The following is a 20,117-nucleotide window of genomic DNA, read 5'->3' as shown; positions in this document are numbered from 1 at the left end:
AGCAAAAGTCGAATTCAGTTAAGTTTATTTTCGACAAATAGTCCCCAATGGCAAACGTCACATTTCCTAACTTGTGAATCTTGTTTTTGCACAGTTCACGAATACCAGAAATACGGAATTCACACGAAGGCTTATTGTTCTCGAGAATGTTTTCAATTTCGAGGCCAAAACGTTAACGTTAGCTCACCTTTATCCACGGGGTAACCTATATCCGTTGTGTTTGAAAGTAGGGATGTCGGATATTGTTTCCAAACCGCAATATTTTGAAAAAAAAATGATATCTTTGAACCACCGTCAGTAGACTTGACATTCTTTAATACCCTGTTAAATACAACGGATAAAGGTTACCTCACGGATAGATGTGAGCTAGCGTAACATGATATAATGGACCTTTAATTAAAGGGAAACCTACGGTAGGGCTTCTCGATGTACGTCCATGGTCATACGTCGCTTGTCAGACACTCAATACTCAATTCGTTCTGATAGTCACAGTTTGTTCTGGACATACTGCATATTTGGAACTTCTATTCTCATAAAATACTTTATATTAGTTATATCATTTACTACATCAAACACTGACCACAGGTAATAACAAAGCAACGAACACATGACGAAAGCGACTGATTTTCCATTTTAGTATCTCATCAGTCAAATCTGCATCTAAACCAGGCTGCTAAGGGTGTTGAGCAATAGTAGAAATTGGACAAATATGGTGAGTTCTATTAGGTGAAATCGATTAAGTTGTATCGGTGTTACAATAAATGTCAGTCTTTGTACTTTTTCAATGTATTGTGGTAAATCATGATCGATTCAGCCCATAACGACTGGCATTTTATGATTGTCTTGCCATTTGATGCAGATAAACAAACCGTTCGTTCATCATTTATGATTTGTCGTGTGAGCTTTTTCATCTCAGCTAAGGCTTATTCTTCAGAGGTTGGGCTCCAGTTTGTTTTGGACGTCTTTTTATTGTGTTTTTGTCGGTCTTTATAATTAGCTTTTCCTTTTGTGTTCATGATGTCTCCAAAAGACGTCCGAAACAAGAAAGAGCCTAACCTCTAATTGGAGAGTGCATGACTGACCTCTCGAACTTGGCGACAGTCTATTAGAAATGGCCAACCGAATCTATGGACACCACATTTTCCAGACTGATTTCTGCTATTTCTTGAGCCTCCAAAGCAGCCTGGTAGAGGCTAGTTCTACCCTTGACCGTGGCGTCAGAGTGACGTCTGTCCCGAACCCTCCGGTGCGATCGTGATCCGTGGTAATTTGTCTGGAGTGAGAGCGGGAAATTTCTATGGCATAACTAACATAGCCGACACGCACCCGAGTCTCATTACGATAAATAAAATACTGGCCTCTTTAAATCTTCTGAACGTTTCCTCTGAAATTTCAATGACGCCGCGTCGGAAGTCTTTCATTTCAAGTTCAAGTTGACCTAACGTGTCCTCTAAGAGGTCACTGGACTCGACATTATGGTATCGTATGACGTCTTTAACTTTGATACATCTATTCCACTCCAACGACTTCCTAACGGGTGCCAAAACTTCTGGAGTCTTTCCAAAATCGAAAGCGGGCAGTATTATGGAGATAAGAAGTGATTGACAGTTATGTGGGACGGTATGTGGCAACGACTCAAGTTAACCCGGGACGTCTGTAGCTCGTAGGGTCGAGAGGAGGAGTGATGTATGACGAGCCGCCCCCCTCCCCCATCGCGGGTCCCCCCTCAGTAGCGCTTCTGGCGGGACAACTCCGGTGACTTCTTGGCGGCGACGTGTCGCAGCTTCGCCCCCTTAAAGAACGGGTTCTCCTGGAAAAGAGAGGGAGAGAGAGAGATCAACATGTATAAGACGTAAAATAGTATTGCTTTTTGTACTGCGTCCTGTTAGCTAGCTCCTCATAGGGTTTAGAGGGCTGAAATATTGCAAAACTTTTTCTTATATTGTTGCTGTATGTTTTTGTGTTTGAATATCTGTTATTTGTTTAGTTGTGCTTCTGTGTTCATTTTAAATTGTGGCTTCATTACCGCTTCAACATGATATTTGGAAACACGATGCTTCACACGTGCCTGATCCTGTGTTCAAGATTTCAATAAAAAGAAAAGTACGAGAGTTGTAATTGTGACCATTTTGACCCATCCTCGAGGTCACGTGCCCTTCAGGTCACGTGTCCTAACTGGTTGGTCAGTCGAACATGGTAAAGGTTGTAGTAGTGGGGTCAGACGTTCGTTGTGTTGGGGTAAACGTTAAACTTAAGCTTTTATAGCGGGTAGGAAATGCTGAAATGTGTTTTTTATGTTACAAGTTTAGCTTTTGTAGCGAGTAGAAGATGGTGAAATATGCTTTATATGATGGAAGTTTAGCAGGTTTGGTAGCGGACAGAAAATGCTGTAATATGCTTGATATGTTGAACTATTGTAAAGCCAATGTCAATGTAACAGAAGTTGTTTAAACTGCAGTTAGAACGTGTGATGCCGAGTGTGTTGGACGTGTGATAGTGCGTGTTTTGGAAGTGTGATACTGAGTGTTTAGAACGTGTGACGCTGAGTGTGTTGGACGTGTGATAGTACGTGTTTTGGAAGTGTGATACTGAGTGTTTTAACTTTAGAACGTGTGATGCTGAGCGTGTTGGAAGTGTGATAGTACGTGTTTTGGAAGTGCGATGAGTGTTTTAAGAACGTGTGAAGGTGGGTTTACACCTGCGTATATTTTCATGCCGCATGAGTTCCGTTTTGACATTTTTCGACATTTTGACTAATTTCTTCAATACGCGGCCGCACGCACAAGTCGCACCTCTATCGCATCTGAATCGTTTTTAGAAAGTTTCACGAACGCAGGCAAACGAAAATATACGCCCAGTTCGCCTGATAGTTTTGGACATGCACAAAACTATCATTCGTACGCAGTTTGGTGCCCAAAACGTTATGGATGCGCAATACAGTGGTCCCACGTCGGTCAATTGCGCTATGAAGACGCTACATGTTTGCGCTTTATACGCAGTAATACGCGGATATCGCGGTATTGCGAGTACATAGCGTTCTTACAGCGCAGACACAACGCACCATGAGCGACCGTATAACGAATGCACACATAGATCACGATTTAGTACCGTGCGTTCTGCAATCGCTTTGCGCATACTACGCGTCCTGATAGCGTGATCGACGCACTCCAGATCATGTTGGAATAAATACGAAGGTGCATCTGAGTCCAGACAAAACAAGTGCTTTAAAAAAAGCTGTATCTTGCCGGGTAGTAGGGATTTCGTCAGGAAAAGGTACCTCGGCGCTTCACCAGTGTTCATAAACATGAGGATCACATCAAAATAATCAGAAACAACCAGAACAAGTGCTTTAAAAAAGCTGACATTTTGCTAAGGTTTGCATGTGTGAACGTTTTTCTAGTTATTAGAATGTCATGTAAATAGAAATAGAGTAACTAAATCTGATATGGTCGCATGGAGAGATTCACCAATATGCAAATGAGGTTTGTCCAGGAATATAAGAATGAACATGTTTAGTGAAACTTTTTGTCATACAGGATGCAATTATTTTGGAGAAAATCAGTTTCTTCTCGTGCAATTATGTGATATAGATGTTGTATGGGCATTTTAATGAAAGTTAGAACGACATATACCCTACATGTACATGTCTGTTCGTTCATTCAAATATCCCAACAGCGGAAAAATGCAGAACTACAACAGAAATTCCCACATGTTCTGGTCAAAAGACAAAAGTATTGTTTACTAGTACTTTAATGGTGTAAAAAAAAAATTAAAAAAAAAGAAAGTTGAAACTTTACCACTGAGCTAACCATTACATGTTCTGAAGACCTCGTTTTAAAGGTATAGAAATGTATGGCATAGACTGCAAGTCGCAAAATGCAAAAATAAACGTTGTTTTATTTTTACAATTAAAGAATGATGAATCCATTCCAGTGAAGTTTTACCCTCTAAACTAATTAATAAGTTTTACCCTCTAAAATAATCCCCCAGTGTAGGGAGATATTGGAAATTTACCTCATTAACATAATCTATGTCAGATGAATTATTGGCACAATAAACCGGTATTGTACAACTTTTTGACCCACAATGAGTATGCATTATTCTTTATTACAAAGTAAATTCCTTCTGATGCAATTTTTGATATATCTTTATGATAAACATGGGTTAAAGCGTAGATTTATTTACGCTGGACCACATACGTCTAAAATACAGTTTTGATACTGGACTGCAATGTAACCCTTGTCTAACTAAGCCATAAAATTGGGCAAAGAGAAAAGGGCCTTTTGAAGGGCCTTTGGAAGGGCTGGGTTAACATTGAACCATTGATTGAACCATTGAACCATGGAAAATATCCGCCACATTATCTTGCCGGGCGCAAGCCCGGCAAGATAAAAAATCATCTCAAGATGGCAGATCCAGACCAGGACCGACGAATTTGTACCGGGGGCATAGAAAGATGGTCACAACTTGCAGGACACCATGAAAATTTCATACTGGTCCCAACAGAGCCTCTAGGGACGGGAAGATGTAGAGGGACCTGCTCAAGCACTGGGTCAATTTGTGTGACACACGTGCCATTTTGTGTAACAGATATTTGACTTAATTTGCTGATAATGGCACTTTTTTGTGTGTAGAACCACATGATATAAAGGTGCAATATAGAGCCATATTACAACTTTGAAAGAGGGCGTAAGGTTTCATAATTGTTTAATTTACGTGTTTGATAAAGATCTTGAATACGTTTTGTGGTGTGTATGAGTGTGACTTTTATAGTAGTTGAAGTACTAAGATGATAGGGGAAATCATTAAGGACAAAGTGAAAACAAACACAATCTTAACAGTGCACATAATTTCTTAAGGTAAATGATGGCCCACATTTCTGTAAAAACACAGTGTCACTGCTTTACTGCTTCTCAAATGAATAAAAAAACTCTTCACTGTTTACTTGTCAATGTTCTACTTGCACTGCCTGTAAACAAAGGCATACGTAGTACAAAGGGTTCCTCTAACAAAAATACTCTATTGGCAATGCTCGCAAACAAAAGTATATGTAACACAAACTGTTCCTCTGACACACCTGAAATGCGTTTGGAATGCAGTTAGCACCAGGTGCGTCAGGCATGCGGTCGGTAGACGTTGTGTGCGTCTGGAAAACGCCCAACATACGTACCCCATACGAATCTATTCGCAGTACGGAAAATTTTGTTGCGCATTTCAGTTGCAATCATACGCATCTCATGCGAAATGAAAACGCTGAAGTCGTAATTCAAACGCCAGATGGGCTCGACGTACAATTTGATTTATTCCAAAAAAATTCCAAATGTTGGGCGTTCGGCCGCGTATTGACAAAATTTCATGCGGAACTCACGCGCACTTGAAAATATACGCAGGTGTAAACCCACCTTGACGCTGAGTGTGCTGGACGTGTGATAGTGCGTGTTTTGGAAGTGTGATACTGAGTGTTTTAAGAAATGTCTGTGACACTGAGTGTGTTGGACGTGTGATAGTGCGTGTTTTGGAAGTGTGATACTGAGTGTTACTGAGTGTTTAGAACGTGTGACGCTGAGTGTGTTGGACGTGTGATAGTGCGTGTTTTGGAAGTGTGATACTGAGTGTTTAGAACGTGTGATGCTGAGTGTGTTGGAAGTGTGTTAGTGCGTGTTTTGGAAGTGTGATACTGAGTGTTTTAAGAACGTGTGATGCTGAGCGTGTTGGACGTGTGATAGTACGTGTTTTGGAAGTGTGATACTGAGTGTTTTAGCTTTAGAACGTGTGACGCTGAGTGTGTTGGACGTGTGATAGTGCGTGTTTTGGAAGTGTCATATTGAGTGTTTAGAACGTGTGATGCTGAGTGTGTTGGACGTGTGATAGTACGTGTTTTGGAAGTGTGATACTGAGTGTTTAGAGAACGTGTGATGCTGAGTGTGTTGGACGCTAACTTGTGTTCGTGAGGCTGCATGAAGCAGACCAGAACGTGCTCGGCGCCAGGGAGCTGGCTACTGGTCGGTCCGTTCCGTCAGCGGTGCGGAGTTCTACTGGTCTTGTTATAATGCACCTGGTCCTGGGGGAATGGGGTGGGGTGGGGGGTGTTCTCCGACGGTACTCTCCAAGCAGAGGTTACGCACTGGCTGTTTTTTTGGACGTTTTTACGCGTTTTCATCAGACTTTCTGTTTTGTACCGTTTTCTTTAGTCAGCGACACAGAACGAAATCGGTACAATATAGACAGCCAGATAAAAATGGATAAAAACCACAGCCGGAGCCTAACCTCTGCTTGAAGAGTTCTCCGACAGAACGCGTCCTGTAAGGTCTCGTTCGCAGCGGACGAAATCCTTGTAAAGCAACGTTGCAACGGACGAAATCCTGTAGCTTGCTTTGTACGTGCAGCTTTGTAAGTGACGTTTGGAGTTATTAGTGACTTATTGAACTTTTGTGAGTGACGTTTTGCACCCTTATTTGCTAACCACTGCACCTTGCACGACTTTTATTGACTTTCTTGTATGTCTTCCTTGTGGCCGCACGTCACTTTCTCTGCTCGCCTAGTGAGTGGGACACCACTGTTACGTCGTGTGTTGTTAGTTGCCTTGAAGTGAAGCCCAGTGGCAACCGAGTGGTAGCCTCCACCAGGCCTTCCTAACGGGGTGCGAGGAACGTAGAATTCGGCAAAAAACATCGGGAAATTGGTCAGGTGAGTCAGTCAATGCCAAAACTCCTCAGGAAGGAAAACTCGCTTGGCAAATTATAATCTAATCTATTCAAAGCCAGAGTATATAGTCAGTCTGGTAGAGACTGCCTGAGTGATGCGGTAGGGGCTGAGAACCGACAGGATGATGGTGGCTACCGACCCGTGTAACCGCAAGTGACAGGACTATGGGAGGTAGGGTAGCCTCCGTTGCAGACTCCGAACGAGAGTGTTCGGCTCGGAATCTATAGGTCCCGAGTTCGATACCCGTGTGTGTGTGTATGTGTGTGTGTGATTGCGTTTGTGTGTGTTGTGTGTGCGTCTGTCTGTTGTGTGCGTGTGTGTGTGCGTGTGTGTGTGCGTGTGTCTTGTGTGTGTATGCATGTGTGTGTGTGTGCGTGTGTCTTGCGTGTGTCTTGCGTGTGTGTGTGTATGCATGTGTGTGTGTGCGTCAGTGTGTGTGTGTGTGTGTGTGTGTGTGTGTGTGTTAGCCATGGTATTGGGGTTCTCTGGCATCTATACAAATCACCTTTTACGGCCCACAACACTCACACCGACCGACCGTGGAACCGTGGAAGACAGTGTTTTCACGCTTTTTCTTTTTATAGTAAATACCGTCGCGGTCCAAGCGCGCCAAACCGTACTTCCCAATCATATCCAACACTTGAACCCAGAAGACTTGCACCCCACCGACCCCGTTCCAAATTTAGCACACCTAACGGCGGTGTTCGCACGGGGTGGAAATTGAGATCGCCACGGTGTAACGCTAGCTCGCCAAGCTCATGTAAATTCACACCCAGAGGGTGCTATCCGAGGTTGTTTCTAAAACATAGAACACCTGAAGGAGATGTCTTAAGATGCCTTGGGAAGTAAAGATCGCTACGGTCCATCTCCGGCGCACCAAGCTCATGTACATTCACACCCGGAAGGGTGCTATCCGAGGTTGTTCCTAAAACATAGAACACCTGAAGGAGATGTCTTAAGATGCCTTGGGAAGTAAAGATCGCTACGGTCCATCTCCAGCGGACCAAGCTGATGTAAATTCACACCCGGAGGGGTGCTATCCGAGGTTGTTCCTAAAACATAGAACACCTGAAGGAGATGTCTTAAGATGCCTTTGGAAGTTAAGATCGCTACGGTCCATCTCCAGCGCACCAAGCTCAAGTAAATTCACACCCGGAGGGGGGGGGGGGGGGTACTATCCCACTGAGGTTGTCTCTAAACATAGAACACCTGAAGGAGTTAAGATGCCTTAGGAATTAAAGATCGCTACGGTCCATCTCCAGCGGACCAAGCTGATGTAAATGCACACCCGGAAGGGTGCTATCCGAGGTTGTTTCTAAAACATAGAACACCTGAAGGAGATGTTTTAAGATGCCTTTGGAAGTAAAGATCGCTACGGTCCATCTCCAGCGGACCAAGCTCATGTACATTCACACCCGGAGGGGTACTATCCCAAAGAGGTTGTCTCTAAACATAGAACACCTGAAGGAGTTAAGATGCCTTAGGAATCAAAGATCGCCACGGTCCAGCTCCAACTAAAGGGAGGTGCTGTTCTCCTTAAAGTTTTGGCGCATTCCTCTTCTTCTTCCACTTACGTTTGTTTGAACTTTGTTTGAACCTTTATTCCTTCTTGAATAAATGTATATGTGTCAACTCCATTTAACCATGCTTTATTGACACGACAGAACGCACAGTGACTTTTGTATGGTCAAATATAAACTACAGAAAAAAGTGGGTAGAGAATAAATCTTAAAAACTCTCACTAATCAAACAATATAGGATAATAAGAAAACCTCCATACAATTTGGTGGGGCCAAACATGAGTGTCCCTATCTTTTCTAATCACAAAACAATGTGTGTGTGTGCGTGCGTGCGTGTGTGTGTGCGTGCGTGTGTGTGTGTGCGTGTTCGTGTGTGAGTGAGTGAGTGCGCGAGTGAGTGAGTGCGCGAGTGAGTGAGTGAGTGAGTGAGTGAGTGCGCGAGTGAGTGAGTGAGTGAGTGAGTGCGCGAGTGAGTGAGTAAGGGAGTGACTGAGTGACTGATTGAGGCTCTCCAGTCTGCGGGTCTATGGAACAATGGTAGAAATTGGCGAAATAGACAGAAAACATACCAGAGGAGTTGGTTGGCCGAGGTGAGGTCTCTAGGTTAGGTCGGTGGGGAGGTGTTGGTGTCCCATCATGCTTGAGACGTTTATACGGGAGGTGGGGGTGATGTGGTCGTGTTCTATCGTACTTGAGAGTAAAGTTGAGACGTTTATACGGGAGGGGGTGTGTGCTGACAACAGGTGACAGTTTGTGCTAGGTTAGGTCAGTGGGGAGGTGTTGGTGTTCTATCATACTTGATCTTGAGAAGTTTATACGGGAGGGGGGGGGGAGTTGAGGTGCTGACAACAGGCGACAGGTTGTGGTCCCCCCGCTGCGCTGTTTGCGGAACGGTTTGATTCCCCCCAGATGGAGCTAACACCGGCGGTAATCAATCCTGCGTGGCGAGAAGACGCTCCGGAGATGACCGGCTCATCTGTCCCCCATTTTCCGGGCGTTCCCGCCTCCTGAGGCCGCGCGACCTGGCGCCGCCTCCCCGCCTCCTCCCGAGCCCCGCCGCGCAAAGGCCGCGGGGTGACAGGTAGGGCCGGACTGATGGTATTACATGTGTGACGTCCCCTGGGAACCCCTAAACTGACACGAACGTGTGAAAGACAAGTACCCCCCCCCCCCCAAAGTTTCCTCCAATCTTCATTGTGAAATATAAATGGCCAGGAAGGTTGTACAAGGTTGAACAAATGACCGAACACATTTGGCCTATGTTTGTTGTCAGGACTGAGATAGAAGACACTAGCCTGGTTACCATCCTATTTCTACCTAGCCTGGTTACCAGACCGCAGCCCAATCTCAAAAAAAAAATATCTATCGATATTTTTTGGGTCTGGTATTACAAGGCTAATTTCTACCGGGGCTCCTTTTTTTAAGGCAGCGAGTGCAATGAGCCCTACCCTGGGTAAATGAGACCCGGTAGAAATAGAATGGTTACAGGTACCCAGGCTAATATCTCAGTCCTGAAAAAAAAAGAAACACAGGGTCGGTAGACAGGCATTCTCCGTTTTTCCAAGCCGATCCTACAATGGCATAAGATAGTACCAAACTGGCAAAGGAGTGTAGTCAGCCTAGAGGTGTCCATTTGCCTTGTAGCGAAACACACGTACAGTTCTAAGCCGGCTTCGCTCCTCTGCCAGCTTTTGAATTGATACTATCTTATGCTACCGTAGGATCTGCTTGGAGACTACTTTTTTTCTCTCTGGGATGGTGTCCAATGTGCGACGACACAACCTTTTTTTCCATCCGCCCCGCCAGGAGCCGGATCGGCAGGGGTCCCCGGGAGTCCCATCCATCACTCCCGGCGGCTCCCGGCTGTCAGCACCGGCGGCTCGGGTGTCGGGGAGGGGGTCATCAGCGGGCTCATCTGGCTCGGGTGTCGGGGAGCGGGTCATCAGCGGGCTCATCTGGCTCGGGTGTCGGGGAGGGGGTCATCAGCGGGCTCATCTGGCTCGGGTGTCGGGGAGGGGGGCATCAGCGGGCTCATCTGGCTCGGGTGTCGGGGAGGGGGTCATCAGCGGGCTCATCTGGCTCGGGTGTCGGGGAGGGGGTCATCAGCGGGCTCATCTGGCTCGGGTGTCGGGGAGGGGGGCATCAGCGGGCTCATCTGGCTCGGGTGTCGGGGAGCGGGTCATCAGCGGGCTCATCTGGCCCGGGTGTCGGGGAGCGGGTCATCAGCGGGCTCATCTGGCTCGGGTGTCGGGGAGGGGGTCATCAGCGGGCTCATCTGGCTCGGGTGTCGGGGAGCGGGTCATCAGCGGGCTCATCTGGCCCGGGTGTCGGGGAGCGGGTCATCAGCGGGCTCATCTGGCTCGGGTGTCCGGGAGGGGGTCATCAGCGGGCTCATCCGCGTGTAATGGGGCCGGTGATGAGTGACGCGCGCGGGGGAAGCTGACAGGAGCGTGTCCCGGGACGATCCTCTCTCTCTGGCGGGCCGCGATCCGCTACAGATGGTTTGGTTTGGTTTGATACAGATATCCATCAGTGACTGATATGTCACTATTCTTCCTGGAGTCCGCGTGATTTGTGGAGAATCACCAATTCTAGACGGAAGGATTTGCACCGTCGCACACCGCACCATCGCACGTGTGGGGATAGCTCTCCCCAAACACGGGACCTCCATTTAATGTCCTTTCCGATGGACGGCCCTAGGCACTCATATTCACCTGAGTATTATAAAAGTGAGGAAAGCCATGTAAAGTGTCTTTCCCAATGGCACAAGATTGGTGACACGGCAGGCTTCGAACTCACGACCTCTCGGTCCCGAGCTAAACTCGCTGCGCCATGCGATCTGCTATACTGATGGCCAAACATCAGTTTTGTCGTATGGGGTCGGGTGGCGTAACTACAGGGTATATGATCCAGAGCATTGAGGCCTTAGTTCGAGTCCTGTCATGCTACCGATCTTGTGACATCGGGAAAAGTGATCCCCGATCTCAATGATATCCTTCGTGCTATAACTCAGGGGGGCTGTGTCTGTGGGTGTGTGTTTGTAGAATTTCCTTGGAGACTTGTTGGCCTGCCTCTACCAGGCCGTGACCAAGACTGGCGAACTCCTCTGGTGTGGAATCTGTCTATTTCTACTATTTGAGTATTTCTAACGACCTTTGGAGATATTGTTGGCCGCAGAGCCCAGGAGTTGCCATGTGAGGGACCTTAAAATTGTCTGGCGTCCAGGCCAGCAGAAGAAGAAGAAGCTCGTGTTTGGGAGAGCCTTTTATTGAGATGTAGGGACATCGAGGCCCCTCGACTGGCGGCGGGTCGACATGCGAGTGGCAGGTGTTGTCACACGTGCGCTGTGAAAACGCAGCGGTTACAACAAGTCCTGTTGTGTGTCACGGTGGGCCTGCACAGTACTGCCGGTGTTGTCACACGTGCGCTGTGAAAACGCGGCGGTTACAGCAAGTCCTGTCGTATGTCTTGAGCAGTGGGCCTGCACAGCACTGCCGGTGTTGTCACACGTGCGCTGTGAAAACGCATCGGTTACAGCAAGTCCTGTCGTGTGTCACGGTGGGCCTGCACAGTTCTACGACTTCTACCGCCGGTGTTGTCACACGTGCGCTGTGAAAACCCGGCGGTTACAAGTCGTGTCGTGTCGTGTGTCTGTTGCCCCGCACAGTACTACAGGTGTTGTCACACGTGCGCTGTGAAAACGCGGCGGTTACAAGTCCTGTCGTGTGTCTGTGGGCCTGCACAGTTCTACCGCCGGTGTTGTCACACGTGCGCTGTGAAAACGCGGCGGTTACAAGTCGTGTCGTGTCGTGTGTCTGTTGCCCCGCACAGTACTGCATGTGTTGTCACACGTGCGCTGTGAAAACGCGGCGGTTACAACAAGTCCTGTCGTGTGTCTGTGGGCCTGCACAGTACTGCCGGTGTTGTCACACGTGCGCTGTGAAAAACGCGGCGGTTACAGCAAGTCCTGTCGTGTGTCTGAAATGCGAGTCTGCACAGTACGGCCGGTGGGCTCAAATTGTTCTGTTCGAGTTTCAGGTGGCTCACGCCAGCTCAGCTTCAAGATATCGGAAATAACATCTAGAACTAGCCTGAAGATCACCATGAGCACATGTACTTGTCTCGCAATGATAGCCTGAGTGCCAGCTAGCCTCCGTAGTGACCGCTGGCTCAGTCACCGGCGCTAGCTTCACTGCATGCGATAGCCTGAGTGCCAGCCACCGTAGTGACCTAGCCAGGTATCCAGCCGTAGCTCCGGAGTCTCCTCTGTGGACAGAAGAGACTCGGGAGCTATAATACGGCTGAATACCAGGCTAGTAGTGACCACTGGCTCAGTCCTAACCACGGATTATCAAGCGAAAGGATTGTGCTAGCGGTTACTACGGAGGCTGGCGCTCAGGCTATCGCATGTAGTAAAGCCAGCGCCGGTGAGCTGTGCTAGCGCCGTTACACAATCGCCCAGAATCCTACAGGTGGTTGTGTGATGCCGGACGCATCCTCCCGCGTGCCTCTCTCATAGATAATCTCCAAGCAGATCCTACTATACGGTGCCATAAGGCAGTATCAAAGCTGGCCGACCAAAGGGAGTCAAGCGGGCCTGTTTGACTCCCTTTGGCCGGCTATACTCCTTGGCCAGCTTTGATACTATCGTATGGCACCGTAGGATCTGCTTGGAGATTACGCCTCGTTTGCCTCGTAGCCGTATGTTCAGATTGTGTTTGTTTTCCTAGACTGTTCCCCATCTGCCACGGTTTAAACCTTTATTTCCTGGTTTGAACCTTTATATATTCACTGGAAGTCTCAAATTATCCCGCAGGTCGCTCTTCATTAAGATCAGGAAGGATTAGGTAAGGGTCAAATAAAATATTACATCTTTCAACACACATCATTACATATGCATAGTACAAAACACATAGTAGCCATGGCGGTGACGGCTGGGAACGGACGTAAACTGCACAAAGTTAACCTAAGGGCGCGTTCATCACTCAGGTCGTGCGATCATCGCACGATTTTGATTCTATAAGATTTTAAAGCAGGCCGTGAAAGAACCAACCACCGACATGGATCCAAAACAGCATTTTGCGTACCAAGACAGTTGAAATTTGCAGGAGACGTACATTTTTGTCCTCTCAAATGCCCAAAGTTAGCGATCGCACGACCAATGTGACCGCACCCTTCCCGGGAATCCAGACTGATGCCAGGACACAAAACGGCCTACCCTTCGGCCGATTTACCCTTAAGAAAATCTTAACTCAAACCCCTGGAAGGCCGTTTTTTACCAACCTAAACTATGCATGCAGTTCAACGTGATACCCTAGCAGGTATCATGATTGGTATTGAATCTTTCGGTCCAGTATGAAATGAAATTGAAATTCGTTTTAATATGTGTATTCAGATGGTGAAATCTGTTTTCAATATCAAACATCAAAACATGAATCTCAAGTCACACCAGTTTCACCTGTTGTTGTTTTTTCGGACTCAGATATCAAAAATACATTCATGAAAAAAATCGGTATCCAATCCCGCACGAAGTTGTGCGACCTTCAAATTACTGTTTCATTATGAAGAAACAGCAAACAGAGATTAACTTCTTACATGGTTTTATCCGTGAATGTACGGTTTTAAAACTATAGTTTGTTTCCTTCGTATCTTAGATCATCTTAGGCCCCCTTTCCACTAGACGGCGATCGCGCTGCGCTCTCACTGCGACCTTCGCAGACGCTTTCACACTGGGTATATCATACGAAACGGAAAAGTGTGACTGAGAAGACAACAAAACACACAAAGTGAAAATAGATTCGTTTCTTTTCTATCGAATTCGTTGAGCGATCTGTCAATTCTGAGGTCGCCAAGAGAGTGCGGCGAGAGCGCCGTCGAAAGGTGATATTACCCTGTAATTTGAATGATTGATATCGTGATCGGTGTGTCCTGAGCCATGTTTGCGATGTGTTGTGGTGAGGATGTCTGTTATCACACGCACAGTTTGGGCCTCCCGCCAGACATACCGCAGGGGTAACGCCACGTTCAAGGTCACAGACGATACTTACCTCGCGTTCGTCCGTCTCCATGGCGACGGCGGAGTCTGTCCCGGCGCTCTGTGAGGAGGAGAGGGAAGGACACACACGCGTGAGCGACAGGCGACCCGAGCCCGAGACGAGATGGCGAGGCCTGATTCTGAATGGCCGCGTGCCGACGGCATCAAAGCCGGGCCGAGAAATGATTCATGCCCAACAAAATACTTGGAGCCCCTCTGAGCTTATGTTTTGATCGAAGTTGTACCGCAAAGTTTAAAACGCTTGCAGCCGTGGTACCAGACGGATTAGAGACAGAAGACGGAGGAACTTTTACATTTCCTGTTTACAAACGCCCCGTCAACTCTGGTCACTTTGAGTTTGGAAAACAGGGAGTCAAGGTTTCAGTTTTCAATACAAGAGTTGCTTTTTCATCAACGTTTCATGTGTGAGCCGAAAGAACACGCTGCCCTCGTTATCTCGGGATCTTCATCTCTTTTACAACGTGCATGGTTTATATTAAAAGAAAAAAAAAACTTTTATTAAGACATTTCATTTCAGATGTTTTTCTGACTCCAGTGTCTTTTCCCTGACTCGATAAGACTAGAGATAGGCGCGTTGTAGACAGAAATGTGGGATCAATGATTCTGAAACTATGGATATAACATTGCGTAGGCCGGCTAATTTAATAATAACGCAATCACGGCATACACAAGTTTAATCATAACAGTGCCCGGTCCGTGAAATCCTACTTACCCTCCTACGTCTCAGGTACAGCGGAGACTTCTTGGCGACGACCGCCTCCCTCTTCTCACCGGCTCGGTAAGGATTCTTCAAGAAAAAAAAAAAGAGGAGGGGGGGGGGGGGTGAGAAATAGACATAGTCGTTAGAAACATGTCATGAAGTTGTGGTGCTTCTGCCAGGTGAACTGCTGGGGTTGATTTAGACGGAATGCTGCCGTCTTGGCGGCCTGGTTTTGCGGTGCGATGTGTTGAAGGTTGTTTCTTGTCGTCAGCTGGGTCTGATCAGCTGGTGTTGCCCCTCCACAGCGGGAAGCGTCCCCCCAGTACCGCTCCCGTCCCCGGGTTTTGTGGCGCTCAGTTGGTTTTGATAATCCCGGGCGTTTGTTTATGGCGACAGGAGAGAAAAAAACTGCGAAACTGATGACGGCTTGTTTTTCGCCCGGCCGTGACTTTTTAAATCAACTCGTGTTTTCCCCCCGCGCCGCCCCGCACGCTTCAAAGTTACAAACTTTAGGTACCAGTCTAGGCGTGGTGCCACTCGAAAGATCTATAATGGAAACTAGTAAAAAATCAAATGGACGTCATAAAACTACAGGAGGCGTAGATATCTAGTCAGACCCGCCGATGTTGTAGCCCAGGTTTGACCTGTTCTCGTCATAAAGTATCAAATATGAAAGAAGATGTTTTATACTGTAAACCGGGAAACTTTCGCGATGGCTTTACTTATTTAGAGTGTAGATTGTATACCGTAGAGAGAAATGAACTGTATAAGGTTATACAAAACAAATTTCCTTATTTTATACACCTAAGTTCTGTAGAAAAATTCATATTTCTAATGCAACTAGACAAACCATCGATCATAAAACATATCTGCTCTTTTATCTCCACTATAACAGAAGAGCGAGGAGGAGTTGAATTTATCCAGCAATAGTCTCATTTTGCATCTGTGAACTGTATCTTTTCAACATGTCTTGTTGTGGCCTGTACTTAGCCCGGTGTGGCAAAAATGTGCAATAAAGGTCTTCATTCATTAAGCGATATTCGAGGTGGATGATGTATGGATCTATCGTGAGTTCATGGCACAGTGGATACGCGTTTCCTATGTATGGCGACTGAACTGCTGGTACAGAATTATTTTTAAAAACGGCAATTTCATAACATGGCGAAAACTACCCTTTCTCTCTTGCTGCAAAGGGTAAATGAGTTTCCGGTATCAGAACCGTCGAAAGACAGAAGACTTTTGATAGGAAAGATTAACCGTCAATGGAGGGACTGAAGGGCGGAGGGGTGAGGGGGTTATTAGGGTGGAGAGAGGCAAAAAGAGAATCTTGATCCTTTTTAAAAGCGTCCTTTGATGGCTCAGGATAGTGAAGGACAGATACTAAAGGCGGTGAACAAACTTCTCTGTACTACAAACATTCCTATGCTTTTTTTCTTTATTCTTTAAAAAACAAATTTACAAAAGTAGAATTGTATAACACTAACCCACCACATTCACTTGTCTTGTCCCATGCACCCACGAATCAGTTGTTTATATTCCTTTGTGTTTTTACCTTTATTTTCCCTATGTTCATGATGTTTGTATGGCATTAGCACCTGTTACTAACAAACATGCGCACTGCCATGCCAAGAATTCGTGGTCCTGTCTTAAGTAGTCCGACACCGTCCCCGACTTTCATTGCATGAGCAACTGCGTTGCTGGACACACAGTTAGAGCGTACTCTACACAGATTGACATGTAAGCGACACGGCTAACAGACAGAGTAGCAATGTAGTGGATGGCAACAATTGGTCGGAAGAAAAATGATCTGAAATGTTCAATCATTTATAGGTAGTCCGTATTCCATTTACTCTAGGTCTCAGAACACAGAGGGTGTGTGTGTGTGGGGGGGGGGTGTTGTTTAAAGACAACTTGACTTCTTTTTCGCATGCAGTTGGAGATGAATTGTCCAGAATACTCAGAACACAGTATTTATCCGCGACCCCCTTCAAAATAGTGCACCGCTGTACTTGCAAAGACCGTAGTCATTCTTCTGTGCACAACAGCGATGTGGAAACTGTGGTGAATGGTAGAGGAATACATCAGTTTTGAGACTTTATAAGTCGTTGCTTCCGTTCAGCCGGCGTGACTTTGCGCCTGACCTCAACCGACTGTGACTCAAAAGGCGCCATTTTCAATCCCATGTCACGTGATCACCTCCACGCATGGCCCGTTCGCACGCGTTATCGGTCAGCCATCGGACGGACATGACAGATTATCACACGGATTAACGCAGTGATTGGTAAGATTAGGACTAATCTGCAAGGAATGCCAGACAAGGCGGACTCCGATCTTTTCCGCTCTCGGGACCAGCCATAACATAATACTCAGGAAAATGCATTACGTCATATGCCGGAAAGATACGCTGCTTCTCCATGAACTGTTGATCTCTCCCCAAAATACCGCACTCCTCTAGAACAAAGAACCTGCCAATTTTGTAGTTTAGGTAAAGTAGAAGATGAAGTACATTTTTGTAGATTGTTCTTTGTATGATAGCGATAGAAGCATTCTATTTGACTATGTGTTATGTAAATTTCCCCACTTCAGATACGTGAAAGGTCCTTGAATAGTAAAGAGAAATTTATATTCCTTACAGCTTTCGATAAACTTACTCTAACGGACCATACAGCAAGCTACATTTATCAATTACCAAGAAGCGAGAGGAAGTCGAATGTAATAGAGTAGATAAATTTGCAATAAAAGTCTTCATCAACTTTACTCCTTCACTCCTTTACTTCTGTTCATAATTGACAGATGCGTTTATGAAATTTAGATGTCCAGGTATTACATACTTCTAACGTCTAATCTAAATCTATTTCTACTTAAGCTATTTGATGGGTTTGACTTCTTTTCCACATGCAGTGGGAGATGAATTGTCCAACGTTCTCATATATAAATAAGAGTAATGAAACTCATGATTAGCCCAACTCGATTGTAACACTATATCCAAGACTTGTGTTAACCCTTCTTGTTATGTTAATTAGGATGTTAAGTCTTAGTCTATACACCTATTTTGTACTTTGTGTAACAGTCGTTGCCATACTTTGTACCATGTACAAATGTCGAGCAATAAAGTTCATCATCATCATAAATAAAGGGGTTGGACGACTTCAGCAAGAAGATAAAAGCAGCCCGAGTTCCCGGCTACTGCGATCAGGACATCTCTCACAAGGTTTGTTTCTAGATCTGTTCCGGTACGTTTTCACAGGGTCATGTGAGGGCATCCAATCTGACAACCAGCCTTCAGCGAGCGGAAACTCTTCTTTTTCCGCCTTAGAGAGCTGAACTCGTGGAATGTTCGCTGGCGCCACGTTTCCCCCGTTCCGTCATGTCGGACAGGGGTCCGCACCCGGCCCCGTATATCCTTAACCCTGACCGAGTTAGTTCTACATAGCACAATCTCGGCCAAATAAAACACCGGGCCGGGATCACTCTGCTCTCCCCTGGCTCTACAATAAGCCTAGTCTCGCCCTCTCGCATGCCGCTTTTGCAAAACCTATTTCCGTGTTTCATACACCTAAGTGCTGTACAAAAGTTCATATTCCTAATGCGACTAGACAAACCATCGATCATAACACATATCTGTTCTTTTATCTCCACTATAACAAAAAACCGAGGAGAAGTCTTCCTCTTAAAATGACATAACTCACAAATTGTTAAAAATAAGTCAAACCCATCCCAGTCAGATATATATAGCCAACACTAACGTTAGTATTCGAGCAGTCCCTTTTTACGATATAAATGTATGTTATATGTAACCATTATGAGTTATGGCTATGGCATGTATTTTAAATTAGCCTTTGAGAATGAAGTTACAAATGAACTCTCTTATCTATCACTTCTAAATATGTTCGTTGTTGCTTATGGTTTTCGTTTTGCATATCATGCAGTTGTAAATTCTGTCTGGGGCAGAAAGAAAATTACCATACTCGAGCAAAGTTGGCTTTTTGTCATCATTGAATTCATAACTGGAATACGTTACACGATTTAAAAGAAAACGAAAGTTTAAACAAGTTCTTATAAAGATATCTATTAAAGACAAAACAATCCAAACAGGCGTTCTGTAGCTATCATGTGGAGAGGCATGGCCGTCGGAAATACACCACAGTCACTACAATAGCTCCAATTCACGGAGGTAAAAGAATCTTAGAATGCGTTCTGTGTCTATCAATTCGTTTAGCTCAGATGAGAATGTAGCCTCTAGAGGAGAGTAGAACACTGTCGAATCGATACTAGTGGAACATTTGTGAAACTAGAACAAAACATGAGGCACAAGGTAATAATTTTATGATAGAGTCGTCATAATCTAAGGAAAGGCAGTCACTCAATTTGCACGTTCACCGTCATTTATCGTTTGGAAACTGAGAAAGTCTGGTATAATCCGCTACATGTAATCGCTGTAATTCCTGACCCCTATCTCGTTTCTCGGAAAATCTCGCGTGTTTGTTGTTCCAGCGCGAGGCTGAGATAAGAAAACCATGTCCTTGGACGCCTCGGTGCTGACGGAGCGTGCGTGGTCCACTGGTTATACCCCTGTCACATTTGGCGAAAATCGATCCGACAATCGCCCGAGCCTCGCTTATTATGATAACTTTATTGCACAACAATTGTACAACGTACAAAGTATGGCTTATATGTGAGTAGGGCGGTTTTCAGGTGAAGAATACGCACAACCCTTTGTCGATCTTACACATGGCCGATCTTCCATCGATACGCCCGAAGATCGTAGATAATGTGACATGGGTATTTGCGAACCTGTTTCTGGACCAAGCGGTTTGGAGTTGGAATCCCGGATAGCTGGCGTCGCTCATCTGACGCTGCTGGTTTAATAGGCTAACGTCACATTTCCAAACCGGGGTTTTGCCTGGCTGTTTGTGGAAACGATGATAGAAATTCATATGTACTTGAAAATATACACGAATAATATATATATATATATATATATATATATACAGTATATAAGGTCAGAGGGTCGCCGGACGGGCCAAAGTCCCATATTATTACTATTCGGCCAGGCGGGAGACTGGTAGAGTCTAGGAAGTGTGTGCGGCGAAGGTGGGTGCCTTTCCTTAAGGTGGATGCCTTTTCTTAAGGTGGA

At 45.8% G+C, this 20,117-nt stretch overlaps 1 protein-coding gene across 2 annotated transcripts in view; it reads right to left on the bottom strand.

Moving 5' to 3' along the window:
* Window positions 1–10: 10 nt before the first annotated feature.
* LOC118423235 (neuroendocrine protein 7B2-like) overlaps window positions 11–20,117 on the bottom strand; it is a 35,684-nt gene continuing 15,577 nt past the window's right edge. For both annotated transcript variants that reach the window (XM_035831319.1, XM_035831310.1), the window contains exons 5-7: window positions 14,993–15,067; window positions 14,273–14,320; window positions 11–1,810 (exon numbers count right to left, since the gene is read on the bottom strand). In XM_035831319.1, the coding sequence (XP_035687212.1) occupies window positions 1,727–1,810; window positions 14,273–14,320; window positions 14,993–15,067 (207 nt within the window). In that variant the 3' untranslated portion in view covers window positions 11–1,726. The remainder of the gene's footprint in view (window positions 1,811–14,272; window positions 14,321–14,992; window positions 15,068–20,117) is intronic.

This window comes from Branchiostoma floridae, chromosome 1 (assembly GCF_000003815.2).
Source record: "Branchiostoma floridae strain S238N-H82 chromosome 1, Bfl_VNyyK, whole genome shotgun sequence".
NCBI lineage: Eukaryota > Metazoa > Chordata > Leptocardii > Amphioxiformes > Branchiostomatidae > Branchiostoma > Branchiostoma floridae.
The sequence above is the reverse complement of the archived record's forward strand: the minus strand, read 5'-3'. Positions and strand labels throughout refer to the sequence as shown.